The 25039-nt window shown below is 44.6% G+C and overlaps 1 protein-coding gene across 2 annotated transcripts in view; it reads left to right on the forward strand.

Annotated features, from left to right (window-relative positions):
• LOC120982525 (coiled-coil domain-containing protein 170-like) overlaps window positions 1-25039 on the forward strand; it is a 56074-nt gene that overhangs the window by 26161 nt on the left and 4874 nt on the right. Inside the window, exons 5-12 of one of the 2 annotated variants that reach the window (XM_040412748.1) lie at window positions 549-588; window positions 2818-2931; window positions 12184-12428; window positions 13555-13699; window positions 16138-16323; window positions 18939-19256; window positions 20881-21081; window positions 24282-24455. In XM_040412748.1, coding sequence (XP_040268682.1) covers window positions 549-588; window positions 2818-2931; window positions 12184-12428; window positions 13555-13699; window positions 16138-16323; window positions 18939-19256; window positions 20881-21081; window positions 24282-24455 — 1423 coding nt within the window. The remainder of the gene's footprint in view (window positions 1-548; window positions 589-2817; window positions 2932-12183; window positions 12429-13554; window positions 13700-16137; window positions 16324-18938; window positions 19257-20880; window positions 21082-24281; window positions 24456-25039) is intronic. The other variant, XM_040412749.1, reaches the window with a different exon arrangement.

Consider the following 25039-nt stretch of genomic DNA (forward strand, 5'->3'; position numbering starts at 1 on the left):
TGGCTTGGGCCCGCCCTCGGTGCACTTAACTTCTCATTTGCATATGGATCAATAGTACTTTTTCTTCAGAATTAAGCATTGGATAAGGTATCATTAAATTCAGCCGAGCTAGTCCTACAAGGCATAAGGCCTGGTTTATCTGTGGGGGTACCTCATCACAGACACTGGTGGCATATCGCTAGGATATGCAACAAAAGTCTGAGAGAAAGGGGTCCGATTGTTGAGATCTTTAAAGGGGTTGTCTGGTTTCAGGGCAAGGTCTTTTTGTTGTGAGCTGGTGGTGTACCGGGCTTCACATCAGTATGCTAGGCGGAGACCGGCACCAATGAGTGGCGTGTAGCGCTGTTCTGGGCGGTTTTAGAAGCGGGTACTAGTGATATGCCACCAATGTCTGTGATTAGGCAGCCCCTTTAATAAAATCCCATGCAGACCTGAGCCATTACTGTACACATATAGTATGGAAAAACATAGACGAACATTTCACCTGTAGGAAGCAAAGCTTACCCATCCGGGAATCGCTTGTGACTTATTGACTCTTTTTTCCCCAGACACTACTATGACCTACCTGACAGCCACGGAGAAGATAAGGTAAGTCAGTATTCACAGTGTATTAGATACCTACTGTAGGTCACACCAGGAGAACGTGGCAGGGCCAATATTGTGGAGTAACGCAGATTATACCGGGGAGACACCCAAACTTTTGAGACGTCTGTGGCCTCCTCAGCTAAAGATGTACAGTATATGTCTAAGAATAATGACCCACTTTTCACAGATAAGAATGCTGGAGCGAGTTTATAAAGGTGGCAATGATATAAAAGTTGCAAAAGTGGAATGCAAATGGCGCTGACGGGGCATCAGTTACGCTTTGCACCCCTACTAGGCTCCAGCCTTTTGTATTGCATCACAGGGGTTGCAGGTCTCTGTGCTTGTAGTGGGGTCGGCAATGACAGATTCACTGATTTTTCGCGGTGTCCTGCATGTTAGATGATAAAGCTAAGGCCTCCTGCACACGAACGTTGTGCATCTGCTCCGTGCATTGGGGACCGCAATTTGCAACCTCCGTGCGGCTGCCGGGACGGACCGAGACCCATTCAACTTTAAAGGGTCCGTGATCCGTCCGCACCGCAAAAAAATAGAACATGTTCTATTTTTTTGTGGTGCGGAGGCACGGGCAGAAACACAACGGAAGCTCTCCGTAGTGCGTCCGTGGGGTTCCGATCCGTGCTTCCTTTCTGCATCTCCGTGATGCGGAGTGCCCACGGGCCGGTGCCCCTGTATTGTGGACCCGCCGTATACAGGCGCACAACAGGCGTGTGCAAAAGGGCTAAGGCTGTGTCCACATCTGTATTGGAGGCTCCGTTAGGGGCCTTAGCCACAGATTTTGTCAAAAATACATGGGAAAGATAGAGCAGCACAATGCACCATATTGTCTGGTAAAATGACCGTCTTCTGAATGGACACCTGACGGACCACACGATCATCAATGGCTTCCATCCAGCGATGTTCGTCTCAGTAAGGGCTCATTCAGACGCCCGTATGTTGCTTTCCACATCTGATCTGCAAGTTTGTGGATTAGACGTGGACCCATTCACTTCTATGGGGCCTTTTTCTTCCATTCCACAGCTCCACAAAACAAATAAGTGAAAATCAGGATGTGGCCCCATTGAAGTCTATGGGTCCGCAAATTTTTCTTGCGGACATGCTGAACTGTTTGAATGAGCCCTTATGTGCTGTATCCAGCACATCCTTTATTTTCGTTATTCTGCTCCTATAGCAGAGTTAATTAACACCGATGTGAACAAGCCCTTAAAAACATATTAAAGGGGTTGCCCCATCTGGACCAAGCATGTTCGGCTGTTTTTGGAAGTCCCGTAGCAATGAATGGAGAACGCTGAGAAAGACAGGGACACCTCTGCATTCCCAGTGGTCTGCATCAAGGTGAGGGGAGCCTATTTTTGAGATAGGAGTGGGTCACAGAGGTGGGACCTGCACCTGTAGGACATTTATGTCATTACCTGTGGATTTGACATAAAGGTCTAGATGCAAATTCCCCTTTAAATGACCATTTCCTAAGAAATTCTAGGAAAAGCTTGAGTCCTGGTGTCTACAGCAAATATCGGCATGTCTGCCCGTCCATTGTGTTCCATTTTGCATAAAAGACTAGTGAGTGTGAGGGTGCGATTTACTTTACAAACACAATACGAATTGGAAATAGCAATATTGCAGGTGCATTTATGCATTCTACCTCACTATTGAGAATTTAAAAAAAAAAAAGTTTAGGATTTGTTTTGGAGTCAAGTTCATCATAAATTTTATTTTATTTTTTGTGTGTGCATTTTGCAGATGTAGTCACTAGAGGGAGCTCTTGTAATACATAAACCATTACATATCTGCAGCAATCACTAAAGAAATACTGAGCTTTTAGCAGCTCGAGGTTAAACTTCAACCACTCTGTCCAATAGCTAGGTATGGTGGGTTGTAACATAATTAAAAAAAAAGAACATTTTCTACCCATTTAATCATGCAAGTGCAAATTAAATTTAGCATGATCATAATTTTTCTTTTTATATGTTCCAGCTCAGCAGAGAAAAACACCAAGCAGAACTTTCCCTGTTATTGTCTATGGCCGCTGTTTGTGCCCTGGCATAAGTTGATATCATTAGGTGGTAAATGGCTGCACTAAGGGGCAGATATTGCTCTTATACAGTTGGTGTAGTCTGTAGTCCTCCAACCCAAACAATACCAATGTCACGAAAACCGTGGCAGCTTCAGATGTATAATATGATGTTCTATATTCAGTATATGCTCCATTTTCAGGCTCCATACAACTCTGGGCTCAGAGACCAGCTGCTTGCCTACAAAATCGCCGGCGAGTCTGCACAGAGCGAGCACGCTGCTCTGCTGGTGAAGAATACCGGTTTACAAGCGGAGGTAAGGCAGGTTCAGTTATGTGAGCCCCCCGCAGATCACTAAAAGCGCTCAGCTTGGGTGTATAGGGAGAGGCATTACCAGTAGACAGAGGGAGGTGCTCATGCCGCTCTACAGAGACTAGTGAGACCTCATCTGGAGTATTGTGCTCAGTACTGGAGACCATATCTCCAGAAGGATATTGATACTTTGGAGAGAGTTCAGAGAAGAGCTACTAAACTGGTACATGGATTGCAGGATAAAACTTACCAGGAAAGATTAAAGGACCTTAATATGTATAGCTTGGAAGAAAGACGAGACAGAGGGGATATGATAGAAACTGCTAAATACATAAAGGGAATCAACAAGGTAAAAGAGGAAAGAATATTTAAAAGAAGAAAAACTGCTACAAGAGGACATAGTTTTAAATTAGAGGGGCAAAGGTTTAAAAGTAATATCAGGAAGTATTACTTTACTGAGAGAGTAGTGGATGCATGGAATAGCCTTCCTGCAGAAGTGGTAGCTGCAAATACAGTGAAGGAGTTTACGCATGCATGGGATAGGCATAAGGCCATCCTTCATATAAGATAGGGCCGGGGGCTATCCATAGTATTCAGTATATTGGGCAGACTAGATGGGCCAAATGGTTCTTATCTGCCGACACATTCTATGTTTCTATGTAGATTTCAGGTTATGTCAGTTCTATACCCTTTCATGGAACTGTAATGTGCAATCCTCAATGTTTTTTTTGTTGTTTTTTTTTAATCTAAATAGGTCAAAATGTTATAAATAAACAATAAAATAATTATTATTTTGTAATATATCATTATAACAGTCAGAGCTCAGTTTTTCTGATGCAGAGCTCCAAATCTCCTCCACAGACACAAAATTAAAGGGATCTGTCACCAGGATAAACCAGACACAATGCCTTGCAGGGTTAGCTCAGCTGAATGTAATGATACCTTTTAATGATACATTTGCTTAAGGGCTCATGCACACATTGTTGGCAGTGGTGTACCTAGAAATGACTGGGACCTACAGCAAATTTTTGAACAACTTGTTTGCAACACCCTCCTTCTGTGCAACCCCTACGCCTCCGGCTAGTCAAGATCGCTCGCACAGACCAGGCCCCGCAGCCGATCCGTCTGTTTCCTATACATATATACTGCAATATGCGGGCACCACCCATTTGTGCACCACATCACGGATTCGGACCCATTAACTTGAATTCTACTTTTTGCGGTGCAGATGGATCATGGATCCATTCAAGTTGAATGGGTCTGCATCCGTCTGCGCCAGCCACAATTTGCAGTCCCCAATGCACGAAACGGGCGCACACGTTTGTGTGCATGAGCCCCATATCTGGAGAAAAAGTACTTTTAATCCATATGCAAATGAGCAGTTAAGTGCACCGAGGGCTGGATGAAGCCACTGTGCACCCTTGCTAGCTCATCCCTCATTGTTTGACAGGTCCAGGTTCCTGCATAGTCATCTCGCCCATCTTAAGAGTTATCCCTTACCCAATGGATAGGGCATAAGTAATCCATTTGGGGTCTGACCACTGGGACCCCCAACAATCACAAGAATGAGATGCCGCTCCTGCCTGAGATTTCCTGCCTGAGGGCCTTTAGATCGTGAGCCTCCTATATTGACAGGCCTTGCCCCTTGTGAAGATTTCTCCAGATTCTCTGAATCTTTTGGTGATGTTGTATACTGTAGATGGTGGAATATACAAGGTTTCTGTCACGACCGCTATCCCAGTCGTGTCGCACCAGACGGAGGGGAAGGGGGACCATTATCTACGGATGGGAAATAGAATGGCCACCCCTGACTAACCCTAAGCTGGCACCTGTCTGCCCTGATACCCTAGACGGGGTGTGAACCCGTGCGGCGAGCAGGATGCCTAAACCCTCAGTCACCCTAACAAGACTAGACTGGGGAACGGCCGATGGGAGCGCTAGTCACCATCACTCGCGTCTAGGAGAACAACAGGGGAAGACAGCAACAAACAAACAATCAAACAGCAGAGATAGACTTATCCAGTCACGAGCAGAGAAGGCGATCCCAATCACGACAGTCCACGCTGGACAAGAGCTCCACAGCAATACCGCCAAACGATCTCCTTCAAAGGTCAGAATAGCACTGGAAGTAAGGACTATATCTGGCAATGACTGCAAGTGAAACTGAAACTAATATAGTAGCTGGGAGTGGCAGACAGGACTCACCTGAGAAGGATGCCTACAAACTCCCAGTCAGGACAAAAAGGTTCACAAGGCAAAACCCGGATGACATACCCTGAACCACGGAGCAAACTCACAAGCCATCGCGAGTAGCAAGTCGCTGCGACCTTCTCCTCCCAGACCTGTCTGGATCACTCACGGTCGTGACAGTTTCCACAATTTTATGCTGAGGAGCATTTTTCAGAAAATTTTCTGCAGTTTTTAGATGCAGTTTTTGGAAGATTGGTGAACTTCTGTCATCTTTGCTTCTGAGAGACTCTGCCTCTCCTACGCACTCCTTTTATACCCAGTCACGTGACTTAGTATCACTTACTTTTTTAGCCTTTTGTTGCCCATCAGAATCTTTTTTTGAGATGCGTTGCTGCCATCAAGCTCTAAGTGAGTTAGTTTTTTCATGAAATGGTAAAATGTGTCACCTTCAACACCTGATATGTGTTCTATGATCTACTGTGAATAAAATATGAGTCTATGAGATTTGCAAATGATTGCCTTCTGTTTTTAATTACATTTTACACAGTGTCCCAACTTTTTTGGAAGTGGGGTTGTATTATAAAATGAATCGGCGCAAAATGATTGACCGAGATATGAAATTAATACTGAATTTATATGTTACCACATAGAAACATAGAAACATAGAATGTGTCGGCAGATAAGAACCATTTGGCCCATCTAGTCTGCCCAATATACTGAATACTATGGATAGCCCCCGGCCCTATCTTATATGAAGGATGGCCTTATGCCTATCCCATGCATGCTTAAACCCCTTCACTGTATTTGCAGCTACCACTTCTGCAGGAAGGCTATTCCATGTATCCACTACTCTCTCAGTAAAGTAATACTTCCTGATATTACTTTTAAACCTTTGCCCCTCTAATTATGGTCTCTAATACTTCTTACACACATAGATCTTAATGTCACCCCCTTAGAAATACACTTAAAGGCCATACCACACACAGCCCCTGTCACATGGCAGCTGCACTGGCGATCGGCTGATTTTGCTGGGGAAGCTATGGCTAGCCAGGCACTTCCCCTGCAGCGACCACTACAGGGGAAATGTAGTATTACATGGCAGGCAATAGCGGTTCATGTAATGGCCAATGACCACTCAAGTCTGGCAGATTTGGAGCTGGAGACCACCTTCTTGACATCGGTGTACCCTAATTAGTCATATGGACAGTTATGAAGAAAGATTTAAATAATTAAATGTTTTTAGTCTTCAGAAGAGACATCTAAGAGGGGGGGCATGATTAACCTATACAAATATATAAACGGGCCCTACAAAAAATACGGTGGAAAAACTGTTCCATGTCAAATGCCCTCAAAAGACAAGGCAGAGCTGCCTCCGACTGGAGAAGAAAAAGTTCAGTCTCTGGAAGCGTCAAAGCTTCTTTACTGTAAGAACTGTGAATCTGTGGAATAGATTTCCTCAGGACGTGGTCACAGCAGGAACAGTGGACAGTTTCTAAAAGGGTTTAGAGGAATTCTTAAAAGTAAATGACATTAAAATATGTAGAAATCTGAGTCTCACTTCCTTCTGGGATTCGTGTCCCCACCTATCCCTTTGTTGAACTTGATGGACTTATGTATTTTTTCAACCATATTAGGCTACTTTCACACTTGCGGCCGTGTGATCCGGCAGGCAGTTCCGTTGCCGGATCCGCCGATCTTGATGTGACTGAAAGCATTTGTGAGACGCATCCGGATGGGGATCCTTCTCACAAATGCATTGCAAGAACGGATCCGTCTCTCCGCTTGTCATGCGGACAGACGGATCCGTCTTGTATCTTTTTTTAACATTTTTACCAGTCTGCGCATGCGCAGACCAGAAGGACGGATCCGGCATTCCCGTATTTTGAATGCCGGATCTGGCACTAATACATTCCCATGGGGAAAAATGCCGGATCCGGCATTCAGGCAAGTCTTCAGTTTTTTTCGCCGGAGATAAAACTGTAACATGCTACGGTTTTATCTTTTGCCTGATCAGTCAAAATGACTGAACTGAAGACATCCTGAACGGATTACTCTCCATTCAGAATGCATGGGGATATGCCTGATCAGTTCTTTTCCGGTATAGAGCCCCTGTGACGGAACTCTATGCCGGAAAAGAAAAATGCTAGTGTGAAATGCTAGTGTGTTCACCCTGTCGGATCCGTCCTGGCGCTATTTCGCCGTGCCGCCGGACTGCCGCTCCGTCCCTATTGACTATAATGGGGATGGGGGCGGAGCTCTGGCGCAGCACGGCAAAGCACGATGAGAGGCCGCCGGACTAAAAAGTCGGACATGCAGTACTTTTAGTCAATGGGGACGGAGCGGCAGTCCGGCGGCACGGCGAAATAGCGGCAGGACGGATCCGACAGGATGAACAGCCTGTCGGATCTGTCCTGCCGCTAGTGTGAAAGTAGCCTAAACTATGTAATTAGGCATATGGACAGAGTTTGTCTTCATGAGACCTTTAATAGCGGTATTATGGATAGAGTACTATTGCACTTTTGCGCACTGTGCTTAGGTCTCACGTACATGGCGGTGGCCAAGCCTTGTATTCTATCTAATGCAGTGAGATGGTGTGTATTACTGCCTATAATAAGGTGCAATTTTCAGCAATATGAAAAATGTACTTGACCTTTTCCTAGTCACTAAAGTGGGATACTTCTGCCATGTCAAGTGAATTCAGTGTGTCAGCCGTCCTTCCCTTATGAAACCTGTAATATCCCTTCAAACTAAAATCTAATGGGGAAAGAATTGAATAGCTGCCACACTTTGGGAAAACCCCCTGCAAATTATAATTTCAAATGCATCAGATTTGAAGATGACCATAAAATAGAAGCTGCAATGTATCCACGGGGGTACAGCTAGAAATCTTCACCTTTAAAAGCCTTTTGGGCCCCGTATTCATTTCTTAATACATCTTTGTAGTGGTTGTGGTTGTAGTAGATCTTTTTTATAGATCTCATAATTCTGGTTCTCAACTGCCACCACTAGGTGGAGCTCAGCAGCTTATTGCAAACAAATCAGAATATAGCTGCGATATTGTTGAAATGGTGGCCCGTGCCAGCTGCTGTCCCCTTCCTCCAGGAATACAAGGGTGCTATTGACTCACCTTGGTTCTCCTGTCCTGGTGGCCTGCTTACCCTCCCGCTACCCACTAGCAGCAGGTCTGCCGGCATCTCACGTGGATTCTGCAGACCACAGCCTGCACTTCTCTGTGAAGGCCTCCTGGTTTGTCTCTAGGGCTCCTGCGCGCTTTTGGCTGGTCACTTTAAGGTATCTAAGGCACCTTCCCCTATGGGAGGATGCCTGAGGTTTAGGTTTTCTAGTTTACTAGTGAAGGTATGCTTTTCTTTTTGTCTGCCCATGTACCAGCCTCTGACTTGTCCCTGTTTACTGTATTGACCTTTTGCTGCCTGCCTTGACCTTGGACTAGTTTTACGGATTTTCATGTACTCTGTCTTCCCTGACCTGGGTCTGTTTCTGACTATGAGTAATGCCTGACCCTCGTGGGTCAGCTGCCAATCACACCAGGACTATTCCAAGTGAACTCCAGATCCCTGGATAGTGGTTAAAAGGTGAAAACCAGGGGATGCCAGGATAACGTCCTTACGTCTAGCCCAAAGTCAAAATAGTTGGTTGGCACACTCGCTGCCTATAACAACTATAGCTCCACATGCTGCCCTAGGGGGATGCCATTGCCATTTTCCTGCCTGTCCCTCTGCCACATGAGAAGGCATCAGTATTACAGTTGCCAAAAGTCTCAAATTTGCTCGGCTTGTCCCTAATTTTCATAGACAAGCCAGCAAATTTGGACTGTCTAAGGCCAAAAATTGGTGCTTGTGTAAGGTGGGCATTCCTGACAGGTTTGGGGCATTCCTATCGGCAGGGCTTAAAGGGGTTTTGTCATCTTAGACAATAGGGGCATATCGCTAGGATGTGACCCGCACCTATAAGACAATGAGGGCATATCCTAGCCCTATTCTATCCTATATCGAGAACGGAGCCCAGAAAGGGAAGGAGAGCGCACTGCGCATGCGCAGCCGCCCTCCATTCATTTCTATGGGGCCGCCGAAAATAGCTATTGCCGTCTGCCCCATAGAAATGAATTGGAGCATGGGCCGCGCATGCGTGCCACGCTCCCATTCACTTCTATGGAAGAGGCGGGGATTAGCGCTTGGTGGTGGACAGACCCCGGGAAATCTCGGGTCCTCCAGCCACAGCGCTCCCCGCTCCGTTCTCGTTATAGGTGTGGGACCCGTACCTATCAGACAATGGGGGCATATTCTAGCGATATGCCCCCATTGTCTAAGATAGGAATACCCCTTTAAACGCTCCAAATTTAACAACAATAATGCTTATAAGTTTGCAGTGTTGTAAAGGCATATGGTAGGTGGGAGCCCTGTTTCATTTACATTAAAGGGGTTATCCTATGAATAATGTAAAACAATGACATCACACAGTGCATGACAACCTCTATCTAACAAATCTAGAACCAGCCCTGTACCTCACATGGATCCAGAGATCTCCCCATTCATTTCTCCATTTTCTCTGCTACATTTTTTTAGCTGAAGTGGTATGTCTTTTCTGTTGCCCGGTCACAGTTTAAGAAGCGTATCCTTCCTCAGGGGGCGTGTCCTTTCTGCCACAGCTCTTTCCCTGTAACTGTCACAGCTTCTAACAGAAGATACAGCTGGTGGCAGTTATAGGATGGAAGTAAGCATGTGCGACCACCTCAGCAAGGTGGACAGAGAAATAAGGAAAAGAGCAAACAGCAGGTGGCGCTATGCAGATACATTTTATTGAATAACTATAACACTAACTGCAGGTAATTACAAAAGTATTCAGATAAGATGGTTTGAAAAAATAAGAATATTTTTTATGGGACAACCCCCCTCTAAGGGTTAGTAGCTTTAGGATACTCATCTGTTTAAGATATTGTAAAACGTAGAATCTGAAACATTTTCTCCTTTTGGAGTTTAACTATTATTTCATTGTTTTTTGGCCCGATATAAGTCCTGTATCCTCGGTGGTGTCCGTCATTAGGCGTTAGAGCGAAGTATTAAGTATTCAGCCATTATTCCTGATAGGCAGGTGAAGTGATCCTTTTCTGCAGAGCTTTCTGTGCTCCGAGTCCAGCGAAAATCTCCCTGGAAAATAGTTGTAGCCCTTGGCAGTTTTACACAGCAGGGAATGGAAAGTGTAATAATGATGATTAATTATATTTTTCAATGCATTTTTGTTTTAGAAAGTAAGTTTTTAAGCCAAAATGTGGTTTTGTTTTAATAAAAAGAAGCATAATCCTTATGGTTTGGCTGCACCAAGTAAAACAAAACGGGCCTGGACAGCCTACAGCTATTAGGGCATGCTGGGAGTTGTAGTTTTGCAACAGCTGGAGAGCCGCAGGTTGAGCATCCCTGCTTTAGGCAGAACTAACACAATATGTTAGGCGTTAGCCTGAATAAGGGTGTATTCACACAGGCATATATGCTTTAAATTTACCCTGGTATCGGGCAGGAAATCAGCAAAGGTTTGCATTAGCAACAAAATAGATATCTATGCAGTGCATAGGGTAAATCCATGACAAATCTGCAGCAAAATCCATATTTGCTGTTTGCAAATTTGGGATAACTAGGCCACGTGAAATAAACATTTACAAGAATAGGTGCACTACTGTGGTGGATGCAATCAACAAAATCTGACTAAACCCTTACACTGATGTTAAAATTAGACTTTAGCCAATATATATGAAGGACATACCAGGGTCCGCGTACCACGTCAAGGTATCTCAAGAGACACGGGACCTAACGCTAACCTACCTGTGCCGTATGGGCAATACCAGGAGCCAGTGGGCGCATTTCAGAAGCGTAAGGTCCGACTCACAGCAAACAGCTCCCAGTTGCCTCCAGTGTGAAACCACACATAAAATGGGAGGAGGGAGGAGGCTGTGAGTCCCACCCAAGGCTGACTAATATGATGCAGGCCTCACAGGTGCACCTAAATGTTCCCATTGGATGAAAATCAAGGCACATTCAAATTTGGAGTTTATACACCTCCAGGCATACATATATAAACTAACGTGGTCTTAGGAGGCAGGAAATGCTCAACCCTATGTGCAGTTGTGCATCTATACCCAGGGGAGAAAATCCTGCACATGTGGTCCGTCACTAATGGCGATCCCCAGCAAAAAATGCATACAATGGAGGATGCCCGCAGCGGACCACAAGTGCCACAAAGACATCCTACACCAGATAATAAAGTGTGTGGATGTAATTGACTATATGAAATAAACATTTACAAGAATACGTGCACTACTGTGGTGGATGCAATCAACAAAATCTGACTAAACCCTCACACTGATGTTAAAAGGAGACTTTAGCCAATATATCCTTATATGAAGGACATACCAGTGCCCGCGGGCATCCTCCATTGTATGCATTTTTTGCTGGGGATCGCCATTAGCAACGGACCACATGTGCAGGATTTGCTCCCCCGGGTATAGACGCACACCTGCACTTGGGGTTGAGCATTTTCTGCCTCCTAAACGTTAGTTTATTTAGTTTGGATAACCAGGCCATGCCCCAAGAAACACCCACATTTATGGGTGGGGCTTTATATAAACACTGACCATTTTTGACCCGGAACAGCTGGAATTTGCAGGGGCTGTCTCTGAAAATTAGGGGCAATCCCGGCAATTATGGCAAAATCCATGTCAAAATTTGCATGCTAATTTTGCTGCGGAGCCGCGGTGGATTTTCATGGGTGGACCTACCCTGGGTTTAGAAAAGGATGACTCCCTGCATCATACACTGCCTCTCCGGCCTCGCTCTAGGCATAACAGTGTAAAACGTTTGCATAAAGTGTCCCTTTTTAAAAGTGGACTCCAACCTTCAGCTCTTGCAGAACTACACAACACTCAGCTGTTCGGTCATGCTGGGAGTTGTACTTTTGCAAAAGTCTCAAAAAAGACAGATCATCGAGCATTCTTTTTTACATTTTCATCTTGCATAGCAACCCATCGATCATGTGTTTCATTCCTTTTACTTTTCAGGTTTCCGACCTAAAGAAACGACTGGCAGCTAAAGATGTCTACTTGCAAGAAATGAAAGAGGAGCTAGAAAAATACAAAGAGAGGTGTGCCCGCCAGTCGTCCCATGTGCAGAGCCTAAAAGAACATATCAAGGAGTTTGACCATACGGCTAGTGAAAAAGCTGAAATAAGCGCTGAGAAGCACTCTCTCCGCAGAGAGAACAAAGAGTTAACTGAGCGGATTAAAGAACTGGAGAACCGATTAAGGTAAGTGGTAAAGCCCCCTTATTTGATAGGACTGTAATGCCCCATGCACATGGCTGACAATGAAAGAATCTTTCAAAAACGGATCGCTTCCGTGAGCATTACGTTTTTTTCTCTCACTCCCATTAGATAGAAAGGGTTATCATCGTCCGCAAAAATGGGCCAGAATAGGACCTGCGATAGATTCTCAGATCGGACACATGGATCTGTGATAAAAACGGTTGTGTGATTACCCCCATTGGGTCGGCGTCCAGTTCATTTGTAAAACGGATAACACACGCAATGCAAAATACGGTCATTTATCAATTATTGTACATATAAAAATATCCTTGTATGCAGCCATATTTATCATTCCTCTTTTGCCTCTTTTTGGCATAGAATAGTCTGAACTCCACCAGATTTTCAACTTTTCCGGTCGCAGTCTGCATTTCACGCCACCTTTGCCAAGTCTATAAAAAGATGGCGTGGGGAGGGTGGAGTGAGGGCGCTGCAAGGGCTAATTCATCATTATTTATGCCACAAACTGACGTAATTAATGACCGGTTTCATTCAGAGCCGGAGGAGGCAGGTATGGTTATAAATTGCATGCCTCCTCCAGCAGCGCAGACTCTGTCAAGGTCAGCGGAACACGCGCCAGCCTTGATAAATCAGGGCCATTGTGTTTCTGTATAGAGCGTGCGGCAGGTTTTTTGAACTTTATGGCAGCTACAATGACGCTGCTACAGAAGACAGGAAATGCCAGGCTATTGTGTGCTCCAGTGCCTAATGTAAAAACTGGAGAATTTCAGGACTTTTCTTATGCGGGGGTGCACCTAGCCTTTCTGCTGCCTGAGGCGAAAACGGAAATGACACCTAACCCCTTTCCTCCAGCTTTACTGTTAGAGGCATACTTGGAAAACATTACATAGAGTACTACAAAACATACTGGTTAATATAGCAATACAGTTGAATATGCAGTGATGAACGCTTCCACAATGAAAGCACTCATTGCCCAAGGCCTTTCTGTTGCCCCCTACTTGTCCCTACCTGGTGCTGCCTGAGGCAATCGGCTCACCTCGCCTCTTAGTCGGTGCACCCCTGCTCTTATGGATAGTAATAAAATATATTAATATTTTATATTAAAATGCAGATTACATCTGATTGAAAGAGAAAAAGCTGAACAGAAAAGCACTGGTCTGGGGAATAGACTACAGGAGTGTGTTGAGCGGTTGTCCTCCTGTCTGAATATAGACTTTGAGGAACATGAGGATCCCCTGGATGCTTTGGTGAGAAAGGTAAGCCTCTTACACTGTGATACAGTTAAAAGGAAGGGGGAAGGTAGAAAAAAAAAAAGCCCAAAACGTACCATTTAAATGTCCTGTCAGCCCTGCGCAGCGCTACGGTTGTGGTGGTCGTCATGTGGCTGCTGAGGGCAGTGATTGGCTGTGGCAGTCATGTCAATGGCACAGAATCACTGCAGGCTCAGCAGGGTGCGCAGCATCAAGGACCGGAGCAGCGGTGCAGGCCAGGCCAGAAACTGGATGGACCAATCACGTGGAGTAGTCAGAAACATCATTGATGCAGTCCCAGAAACGAGGCCAGCAGGCGGCACCAGGCGGGTGGTGCTGGGACATCGAGGGAGCAGATGGGTGATAAAGGGTAAAAATAGAGCATGTCTATTATGGGCGGCCCGTTCCATTTCGCAAATTGCGGAACGCACATGGCTGGTATCTGTGTTTTGCAGATCCGCAATTTGTGGACCTCAAAATACTACGTGGTCATGTGCATGAGCCCTTAAGAATATGTGTCCTTCAACAGATCAGCCACTTTTTCTTATTATGTGAACTCTCGCCCCCTATACCCCGCTCCGCCAAATAGCCGCTCCTGTCCATGACTGGGTGTGACACGGAGGAGCTTTACATCAAGCTCGTCGATGCCTGAAAATCTGTGATGTCCAACTGCACCTGTGCTGTTCTCTGCTCCTCTAAGAACAGCGCAAGCGAGCGCAGTGTGCGACTGTCAGGGGCGCGCTTCTAATCTGACAGAATTCAGCACTTTTGGAGATGCAGGAGGAGGAGGTTCCACATATAAAAGTTGTAAGTACAACCATAGTTATATCGTAAACATTGAAAAGCTGAGTTTTCCTTTAATTGTAACTTATTAGTTAGTAATTGCATCAGGAAAGACTAGTAACATTGTTATTACTGTTTTTATTTTTTTTAGAGGGGGATCACACATTAACGGCCTATGGCCTAAGCATACTGTGACTAAGGCAGGGTGCTGAATCTCCTTGAAGAAGACCTGTCAGCACAAAATGCAATCCGAAAGCACCAGGTTATAGAGCAAGAGAAGCCGAGCAAAATGATATATATTTTTGTGGGAAAAGATTCAGTAAAAACTATAATTAATACATTTGTATCTCTGCTTTCTCTACTTCCTGTGAAAAACTATCGGTGCAGGAAGGAGGCGTTATCAGGGACTGACAGCTCTCTCTCATGCACATTTAAGGGTATATTAGATGGGTAGATTTTCTGCCCAATAGTCGCTGAAGAGCATTCGTAGTAACGCTCGTTAGCTATCATCTGGCAGTCTATTACTCGTTCTTTGGGGAAAGTCAGATCTTTCCTCATGCTGAATGATCTGGATTTGCAGGTGGCAGATCGTGCTGTGTAATCATGATCGGCCGCCGGCACACCGCTGTCCTGCATGGGGACGAGCGATGGAATAGCGATTGCTCCTTCCCATGCTGTGGAGGACATTGCTGCATGTAGTAACAGCGGTCTCCTCGGCTAGCTAGTAAGCGATTGCTGGGAGGCAACGCTTCCCTCCTGACAATCACTTGCAGCATGGGGGGGGTCTAATATACCCTTTATACAGACAGTGCCATCAATCACTGATAACGCCTCCCTCCTGTACCTATAGGTATTCACAGGAGGTGGGAAAAAAAACAAAGATATAACTGTATAAATTACAGATTGAATATTTTTCCCCAAAAAAATATATAGCGGCTTCTCCTGCTCTATAACATGGGGCTTTCAGATTGAATTACATTTCGTGGTGACAGGTCCTCTTTAAGGAGACCAGTCCTGTATGGATACTTGCTGGAAGTGCTCCATGGTATGGAGACTTACTGGCAATGCTCCGAATATGCAAAGAGGTATCTCCCAAGGAAGAGGTCCATCTTGCCAGCGCCACCTCTTGGAAGTGACTCTATATGAGTCAAGATCCAACTTTTTCAACAAGCCTTGGGATTTGACAAGGGAATATGGGTGGGTATCTGGCTTGGCTTTGTTCCCATTACAAATCCCAAGGCTTGTTGGTCAGATTTTGACTCATAGGGAGTTACTTCCAAGTGGTGGCAATGATGAGATGGTCCTCTTCCTTGGGAGATACCTCTTTGCACAAGCTATGACTAAGTACACGTGTCCGGGAGCCGTGCTTTCCCATTGCAGCAAGTCTTTAATGGATTTGCAATATAGGGACAATTCTATCGAAGGCAGCGCAACAGTTTTTCTTTGCATTGATAGCCTGTATTTAGGGTAGACCAGGAATGTAAGGGTGTGGTCCACCAGGCCCTCACTGGACCCGCAGTCTTTTCCAGGCACCACATCAGTACATGTGGCTGTGGTTCTGTAGCTCACCTCCATTTAAGTGACCACCACCGATGGCCTGTTGATTCAGGGAGGACCTCCTAATCTTGTTTTATTATGACCATGAACTTGTTCTTTTTTAGGTGGAGAAACTGATGAAAGAATACATACGGCACAAATCAAGAGTAACAAGTCTTGAAGATGCCTTGGCAAGCCAAGAAGTGGAGTCTAAAGCTAGCCGGGACACCATTGTCAAACTGGTGGCAGAGTCAGAGAAACGTAAAAAAGCAATGGCGGATCATCCTGCGGAAGTTACATTTTTGAAGAGGGTGAGATAGGACAGAAGTGTTTGTCCCCTTAAAAAAAAAACAAGAGAACAATAGTCAAAACAGCAACTGAACACAAAGCGCTGGTAGCTCCAGCTTTATTTTCTTGCTGAGTGACATGGAGGGTCTGTATAACCCAAGGTTGCGGCTCGCAATGTCAGTGGTAGTTGTCAGCGATAATTCATCAGTTTGACTGTTTCTTCTGCATTTTATCAGGTCACTTTTCATGTCATGTCTATTGCTTTGTAGCTAGAACCACACAAGTGACCTGTATTGTCATGACTTGGGTCACACTTTCACTCTTGCTTTGTATCTGTAACTTGATATCTACTAAAAAAACTAAACAAAAAAAAACTAAAGTAAAGTAAAGTTTCTTTGTGTCTCACATACGGCACTTGACTGCTTTAGGGCCTGCAATGGAAGAGGGCAGGATCCTGACCTGGTTCCAGTGTTTGCAGTGACCCTTAGCAGCTTCCTGAAGTTGCCACTAGGTGGAAGTAATTGAATTCAGATTTATACAGCTCCCATTCAGTTCCATATAATAACTCCACATCCAGTTAGCTCCCCCTAGTGGTGTCTGTACCCAGCCAGAATTACAATAACTCCACATCCAGTTAGCTCCCCCTAGTGGTGTCTGTACCCAGCCAGAATTACAATAGCTCCATATCCAGTTAGCTCCCCCTAGTGGTGTCTGTACCCAGCCAGAATTACAATAACTCCACATCCAGTTAGCTCCCCCTAATGGTGTCTGTACCCAGCCAGAATCACAATAACTCCACATCCAGTTAGCTCCCCCTAGTGGTGTCTGTACCCAGCCAGAATTACAATAACTCCATATCCAGTTAGCTCCCCCTAGTGGTGTCTGTACCCAGCCAGAATTACAATAACTCCACATCCAGTTAGCTCCCCGTAGTGGTGTCTGTACCCAGCCAGAATTACAATAACTCCACATCCACTTAGCTCCCCCTAGTGGTGTCTGTACCCAGCCAGAATTACAATAACTCCACATCCAGTTAGCTCCCCCTAGTGGTGTCTGTACCCAGACAGAATTACAATAACTCCATATCCAGTTAGCTCCCCCTAGTGGTGTCTGTACCCAACCAGAATCACAATAACTCCATATACAGTTAGCTCCCCCTAGTGGTGTCTGTACCCAGCCAGAATTATATAAATTCAGTAAACCAGATCTAGAGTATACAGGTATAATATGACATAAAAATATAAAATGAGAACATGGGTCACACATCCACAGGCTTTGCATTGATCTATTGCTTCTCAGCATCATTTATAAACTGTATATGAGGCAGGTTGTATACATTTTAATGAAAATGCCCAAGCCCAGTTATCACATCAAGGTGGGCTCTTTTGAGTGAGTAATATGAAATTAATTATCACTGACGTTAAATGGGTATTCATATCATGTTGCTAGGATATGCCATAACATTATGATGGGTGGGGGCCTGATTTTTGGGACATCCGCTGCTTCTGAGAGCATTTGCCTTTTATCGGCACATTGGCGCCCCCGGGTAATTACTGTGCAGGAAACTGTGACAGAGCCTCAATCAAATGAATGTGCTGTGGAGGTCAGATCCCTAGCAAATCACAGGTTGATGGCATATCCTATATCAGGGATCAGCAATCTGCTATGAAACTACAATTCCCAGCATGCTCTATTCATTTCTATGGGAGTTCAGAGAAGAGCAGAGTAAGTATGCATGCTGGGAGTTGTAGTTTCACAACAGCTGGAGTGCCGGAAGTTTCCTACCTCTGTCCTATATCCTAGCAATATACTACCACATGTAGTAGTGGGAAAACTCATCGAGTAAAAACAGAGGAGGAGATTTATTAAGACCAGCATTTTTTACGCAGTTTTTAATCTTTTCTGTGCTGGTGCGAAATACGCCAAAGTTATTAAGAGCTGCATACCTCTTCATAATTGTGGTGAATGTCGGGCCACCCATGCAGATTACAGGTGTAACGTGCACCAGTTTTCTCTCTCACATGTTGTTAAAGGGCATCTGTCAGCAGATTTGTCCCTATGACACTGGCTGACCTGTTACATGTGCGCTCCGCAGCTGAAGGCATCTGTGTTGGTCCAATGTTCATATGTGCCCGCATTGCTGAGAAAAAATGATGATTTATTATATGCAAATGAGCCTCTAGGAGCAACGGGGGCGTTACCATTACACCTAGAGGCTCTGCTCTCTCTGCTACTGCTGCACCTTCTCCACTTTTATTGACCGGGCCAGGCGTGAGGATGTTTTCACTGCCTGGTCCTGTCAATCAAAGTGCAGAGGGCTTGGCAGTTGCAGAGAGAGCAGAGCCTCTAGGTGTAATGACAACGCCCCCGTTGCTCCTAGAGGCTCATTTGCATATAATAAAACATCATATTTCTCAGCAATGCGGGCACATATGAACATGGGACCAACACAGATGTGTTCAGCTGCCAAGCGCACATGTAACAGGTCAGCCAGTGTCATAGGTACAAAACTGCTGACAGATGCCCTTTAAATATGTTAGGCTGTAAAATCTCTGGCTGCAGAATACAGATACAGAAAAATTTATAGATTATTTCATATAATAGTTTCAGTTTTTTTCCCCATTTGTAATGTAAATAGGAGAGAGATGAGGCTGTTTTAGCCAGGAAGAACATCGAGCGAGAAAAGGAAATTCTGCAGGAGAAGCTGAAGGACAACCATAAAGAATGGGGCAGTTTTCGTCAGGAGCTGATGGAAAAGGAGAAGAAAATAAATGATCTGGAGAGGACTCTGCATACCTCAGATTACGGGGCTAAGGCATCTCACAGCCTGCACCAGAGCTTCATAGGTCAGCTGGCCACAATCCTGAGTAATGGATTTACAACTGTACCTAGAACAGAGGAAGCTGTGAAGGAGAGGATCCAGGAACTCTGCAGCAGCGAACAAACTTGGAAATCCGTGAGTGATATTCACAAGTCTGGAGTATATAAAAATATCACATACTAGAAACCTAAGGGAAATAAAATGGTCTGTCTGCCTTCAGATAACTGTATCAGTCTGACTTTTACAGGATACCTTGCAAGTGTCGTAAAGCATTTTACTATTTCTTCGTCTCTGTAACCAACTGAATCCACATTGTGGAGGAAATAAATAATACTCTCATAAAAATCCAGATGCTAGTGGAGCTTTAGAGGTAAACCGAGGGCGTCCCCTGTTCAGGATCGTCGTCTCTTGGCCAAAGCAGAGAGCAGCTGCAAAGAGCGGCCTTTGCTCTGGACAACCTGTCCTGTCTTGCATTACACACACAAAGCACTGACTTGAATGGGCAGGATTTAATGCTTTATTTATCCTATGAAACTGAATGTTTACTGTAAAATATCCCCCGAGATTATAGATGATCACTGTTGTTCCCAGCAGGGGACCACTTTATGATCAGTTTATTATAAAGGGACTGTAACCTGAATTTAAAATATTTGTATGAATAAGCGGACGCAGGCTAAGTGAATAAATATATTTACTAAGTGTGATTAAATATAAGATAACACAGACAAATCACATACAGAATAATAAAAAGTAAAAGAAAAAACATCACTAGCCTAAATATGCAATATAGGGTAGGACTCCGGTCGGCCATGCTATAACACATGGCAGTCTACTACGTTATAACATGACCGACACCCCAGGGTATATAAGAGATAGGGTAAATCAATACTTACATCCTACCTAGGATGAAGTTCCAAGTGGAGTCCCCCCTAATTGTCAGTGCAAACCACATTTATTCCCATCAGCCCCTCGTCCACTGTGCATCACGCATGTATCTGAGATCACTCAGGAATGTAGCCTTATCAGCATAATGGGAGATGGGTACTACATTACAGAATACTAAAAGTAATATAAAAGAGACAAAAAGGGGACAAACCCAATCAGTACTTAAAAATACCCTTACAATACAGGGACCCTTCTAATGAGTAGGCATTGTCCAAAACAGTACATAAAGAAGCACAATACATGTGGAGGAGCCCTGGCCAAATGATCCCACATGCTTAGCGTTGGGCGAAGGACAGTATGGAACCCATGGGCTCCTTACTGGGGGTTGGGTGTAACCATTACTGTGGAGCAAGAGTAGTATTAGAAAGGGATGATTTAGAGAAAGAGGCTACAACATTTTTGTGACTTCAATCCATCTACAATGAAATATTCACAATAGTCTTAAATACAAATATCATACTGCTGTGTATTCAGCTTCTGAGACCTATGTGTCTCCATGGTGACAGACTACAGGTGTGTAGTCTGATACTACTGTTATGTCTTTCTCTCTTCCCTCTTCCTTCCCATCTTGATAACCTGTAGACGGGGCTGAAATTTTAGCAGCAGGGCTCATCAATGATATACTACACCTGTGATGGCTAACCTCCGCCACTCCAGCTGTGGTAAAACTACAACTCCCAAGATGCACCCTTGCTTGGCTGTTCTCGGAACTCCATTGAAATGAATGGAGCATGCTGGGAGTCGTAGTAACTATATGGACACCATTTGTGTAATATGTATCAGTAGCTGAACTCTCGTCCTTTTATGCACGTAGACCTGTGAGGACCTGCGACAGAAGATTGAGAAGCTCAATAAACAGATAGAGAAACAACTGGACCTGTATCACGAGTCTATGGCCAAGTCGTACAAAGCCGAGGAACTACTGCAAGAACACCAGAACTCCATGAAACATCTGAAGGGCAAGCTTGTCTCAGAGGAGATGATCAAAGACGGCTTCAACATGGAGAGGAAAAGGGTATGTATAGTATATAAGTAACATGGACATTGAACTCCACACAATGGTGCGCATCCTGTAGACACCTCCATCTGTTGTGAAATTAAACCTCACTTCCCTGCATGCACTGAAAGGCTCTCGATTAATGCTGGGAGTTGTAGTTGTATATAAGCTGGAGGGTCACAGGTGAAACACAGCTGCTGTTGGAGGCCATTGGCATAATCCTCACCTTGGAGCTTTGCAGCTGCCGTGCTTAATGCATACTGATTCTTTTATCGATATTTAATGTTTTGGGGTATCTTATCTCTTCCCCACAGCAGCTTGCCCAATCCTTTTGTTTTCAAGGGTTTTAAAGCGGAACTGTCCCCTCTCCTGACATGTCTGTTTTAGTGACTGCTTGTATTCTCCATGTAATAACAATTCTGCAGCATCTTTTCATATAATAAGACAGTTGGGGGGGGGGGGGGGGGGCGTCCCCGCACAGACTGACACTGGCAGCACGTGTGGTCACTGGCCTAGGCTAAGCAGCGAGAAGGCTCCATCACTCACAGGAGCGTCAGTGCCTTGTCAAAAAGCTGATCCGCGGGGATCCCAGGTGTCGGACCCCCACTAATTAGATGCTGATGACCTAACCAGAGGATACGTCATCATTTACAAATAGTCACATAACCCCTTTAATAAACAAGTAAACCAGTGAAATTCAATGCGCTGTGCAGATGCAGATGTACACATACAGAAAATAATTTAGGACAAGGATCAGCAACCTCCAGCTGTTTTGCAACCACATTTCCCAGAATGCTTAAAGGGGATGTCTCACTTCAGCAGATGGCATTTATCATGTAGAGAAAGTTAATACAAGGCACTTATTAATGTATTGTGATTGTCCATATTGCCTCCTTTGCTGGCTGGATTCATTTTTCCATCACATTTTACACTGCTTGTTTTTATGGTTATGACCACCTTGCAATCCATCAGTGGTGGTCGTGCTTGTACACTACAGGCCCATGGGCTCTTCCAAGGTCCTAGCCCCAAAAGAGGCTGGATCCTTTTCCTATAGTGTACAAGCACAGCCACCGCTGCTGGATTTCAGGGTGGTCGTAACCATGGAAACAAGCAGTGCATAGTGTGATGGAAAAATGAATCCAGCCAGCAAAGGAGGCAATATGAACAGTCACAATACATTAGTAATTGCCTTGTATTCACTTTCTCTACAGGATAAATGTAATTTGCTGAAGTGAGACAACCCCTTTAACTGATTTCTATGGGAGCTACAAGAACAGCTTAGTAAGTGTGCATGTTGGGAGTTGTAGTTTCACAGCAGCTGGAGTGCCGAAGTTGGCTGACCCCTGATCTAGGAGGATCACTTTGGTCACATGATGCTGGGAGGAGACCACCACTGAGGCCAGTTATTGGCTGCAGTGATGCGTGTGACACAGTCCATGTCGTAATTTTACGTACAGGGACTAAAGCCCAGTGAAGACAATAGTGACCTACAGATACAGGAATAGTAGCATGGTAAGTATGTTTTCCTTCACAGTTCTGGCAGGGAAGGGGGTGTATAATAAAAAAATAAAAAATAAAAAAAAAGGCTGTCCTGGAATATCCCTTTAAATATGTGGAACATTTTTCAAGTACACAAACTAATTCTTAGATCCTCTGATTCTGACCCTTTTACTACAAGATGGTATAAAACCTATTTCCCTGTCATAGCCTGTATCATTTTTCAAGATTAGTTGTCTGGTTGACACCAGCTTCCGAATATCTCTGTAGATGCCGGGGATTTTGAGATAGCATAACACTTAAGAAGATAGGTTTTTATAAACCCCTCTTATGTAAGAGATTATGTAATAACTATACTATTCCGATACGCTTAAAATGCTGCTGAAATATGTGTCCTGCACTACCCTGTGATGTGGGGCTCTACTTGTACTATACACTAAAACTCTGTTTGTATTTTTATTATATTATTTTTACTATTTTCCCTTTTGCTGTACCTTTCCTGCTAAGCCTTGCAACTTACTAATGTACTTGCGCTGTTTTTTCTGTCTCACTCCGGGGAAGGAGTGGTCTCATGACAGTACCCTCTGTGGAGACTGGATTTCCTCTGATGTCATGACCAGGCCTCCCATGATCACCCTCTTTCAGAATCCTCGCCCGAATGGTCGTGATGTCCGACCCATGTGATCTTCATCCACAAGCAGGGTCGACGGAGTACACTGCTAGTCATACCGAGGCTTTGTGGGATTCCTCCAAAGGGATCATGGAGGGTGTAGTGGGCAGAGTTTTTGGCCCAAGGAAGGGTGTAGTGGGCGTTTACGTTTCTGGAAGTGTTGTGGCTGCTGCTGATCTACACCCACAACCTGGAAGTTCGGGTTGTAAACTATGGATCACAGCGGCAGCATGGAGATAGAAATGAAGAATCAGGAAAAGCTGACAGATACTGTAGAAAGGCCATATGACAGATGAACATGAAGTCACGGACCTAAGAAGAGGCCTCTTCAAGCAGGTTATCGGCAGGGGTTCAGGGAGTCAGACCTCCGACCACCGATTAGATATTGATGACCTATCCTGGGGATAGGACACCAGTATTTAATGGGCAGATTTGTACCTATGAAACTGGCTGACAGTAACATGTCCACTTGACAGCTGAAGACATCTGTGTTTGTCCCATGTTCATATGTGTCCGCATTGCTGAGAAAAATGATGATTTAATATATGCAAATGAGCCTCTAGGAGCAATGGGGGCGTTGTCATTACACCTAGAGGCTCTGCTCTCTCTGCAACTGCCGCGCCCTCTGCACTTTGATTGTCAAGGCCAGGCAGTGAAAATGTGATTATGCCTGGCCCTGTCAATCAAAGTGCAGAGAGAGCAGAGCCTCTAGGTGTAACGGTGACGCCCCTGTTGCTCCTAGATCCTCATTTGCATATATTAAAACATCCTTTTTCTCAGCAATGGGGACACATATGAACATGGGACCAACACAGATGTCTTCAGCTGCCAAGCGCACATGTAACAGGTCAGCCAGTGTCACAGGTACAAAGCTGCTGACAGATGCCCTTTAAATTCCAAAACTCATCACAATATGATATAAACTGTAAAATAATGGAAAAAACTAAGAGGAGATTTTCATTTGTCTTACATTCAGGCGCGTTTCTCCAGGGCTGATCTCAGAAGTGCTATCATGTTAACATTTGTATGTTCTTCCTCTGCTTTTTCAAAGCTCAAGAAGTTCTTACTGCAGCTGGCCGAGAAGATGAAAATAAGCCAAGACATTTCATCTGAGAGCCTTGTATCACAGTACGACATGTTACTGAACAGAGCTGATGAAATCTGTAAGAGGGATAAAGAATTTCTGAGCGAAAATAAAACTCTTATCTACAATCTCCAGAAGAAGGTAATGAGGAAATTTGATGCCGGCCATAGACATGGAGATAGTTCCTTTCTCCAACTAATGATCCTGGGTTCTGTAATGATCCCAGTGTTGTCAGACCTAAACTAATGTGGAGTGTGAATACGTCGCTGTTATCTGCCATAGTTATATTTATCCTATTACGGACTCCACGTGCCGCCATGTGGTGCTGTTGCTTCTACAAGAGAATACCTCCATTCATGTGGCAGAATTTAATTTTCGCCTTTCTGTAAAATTGGAGACCTATAGAGGTGTACATAGCTATGCTGGTACCCATCTGACATGTTGTACCTACTGACTACAGTTCCTACACCAACATATTTGTTTCCCCTGGGGGGGGGGGGGTAATTAAAGGGCATGTCCACGCCAGTTTACATGTAAAACAAATGTACATAAAATATAGTGTAACTTTGCAAACGCTTTACATTGCTTATAATATACTGATGTTGATTTATAGCTGGTATTATACCTCAGAGCCACATTTACCGTTCTGCTGTTTGCTATTGGAAACCGACATTAACCTTGATGTCAGACACCCCAGGCTCCTAATAATTCAGTAGGACAGTTCA

This window comes from Bufo bufo, chromosome 11 (genome assembly GCF_905171765.1).
Source record: "Bufo bufo chromosome 11, aBufBuf1.1, whole genome shotgun sequence".
NCBI classification, from domain to species: Eukaryota; Metazoa; Chordata; class Amphibia; order Anura; family Bufonidae; genus Bufo; species Bufo bufo.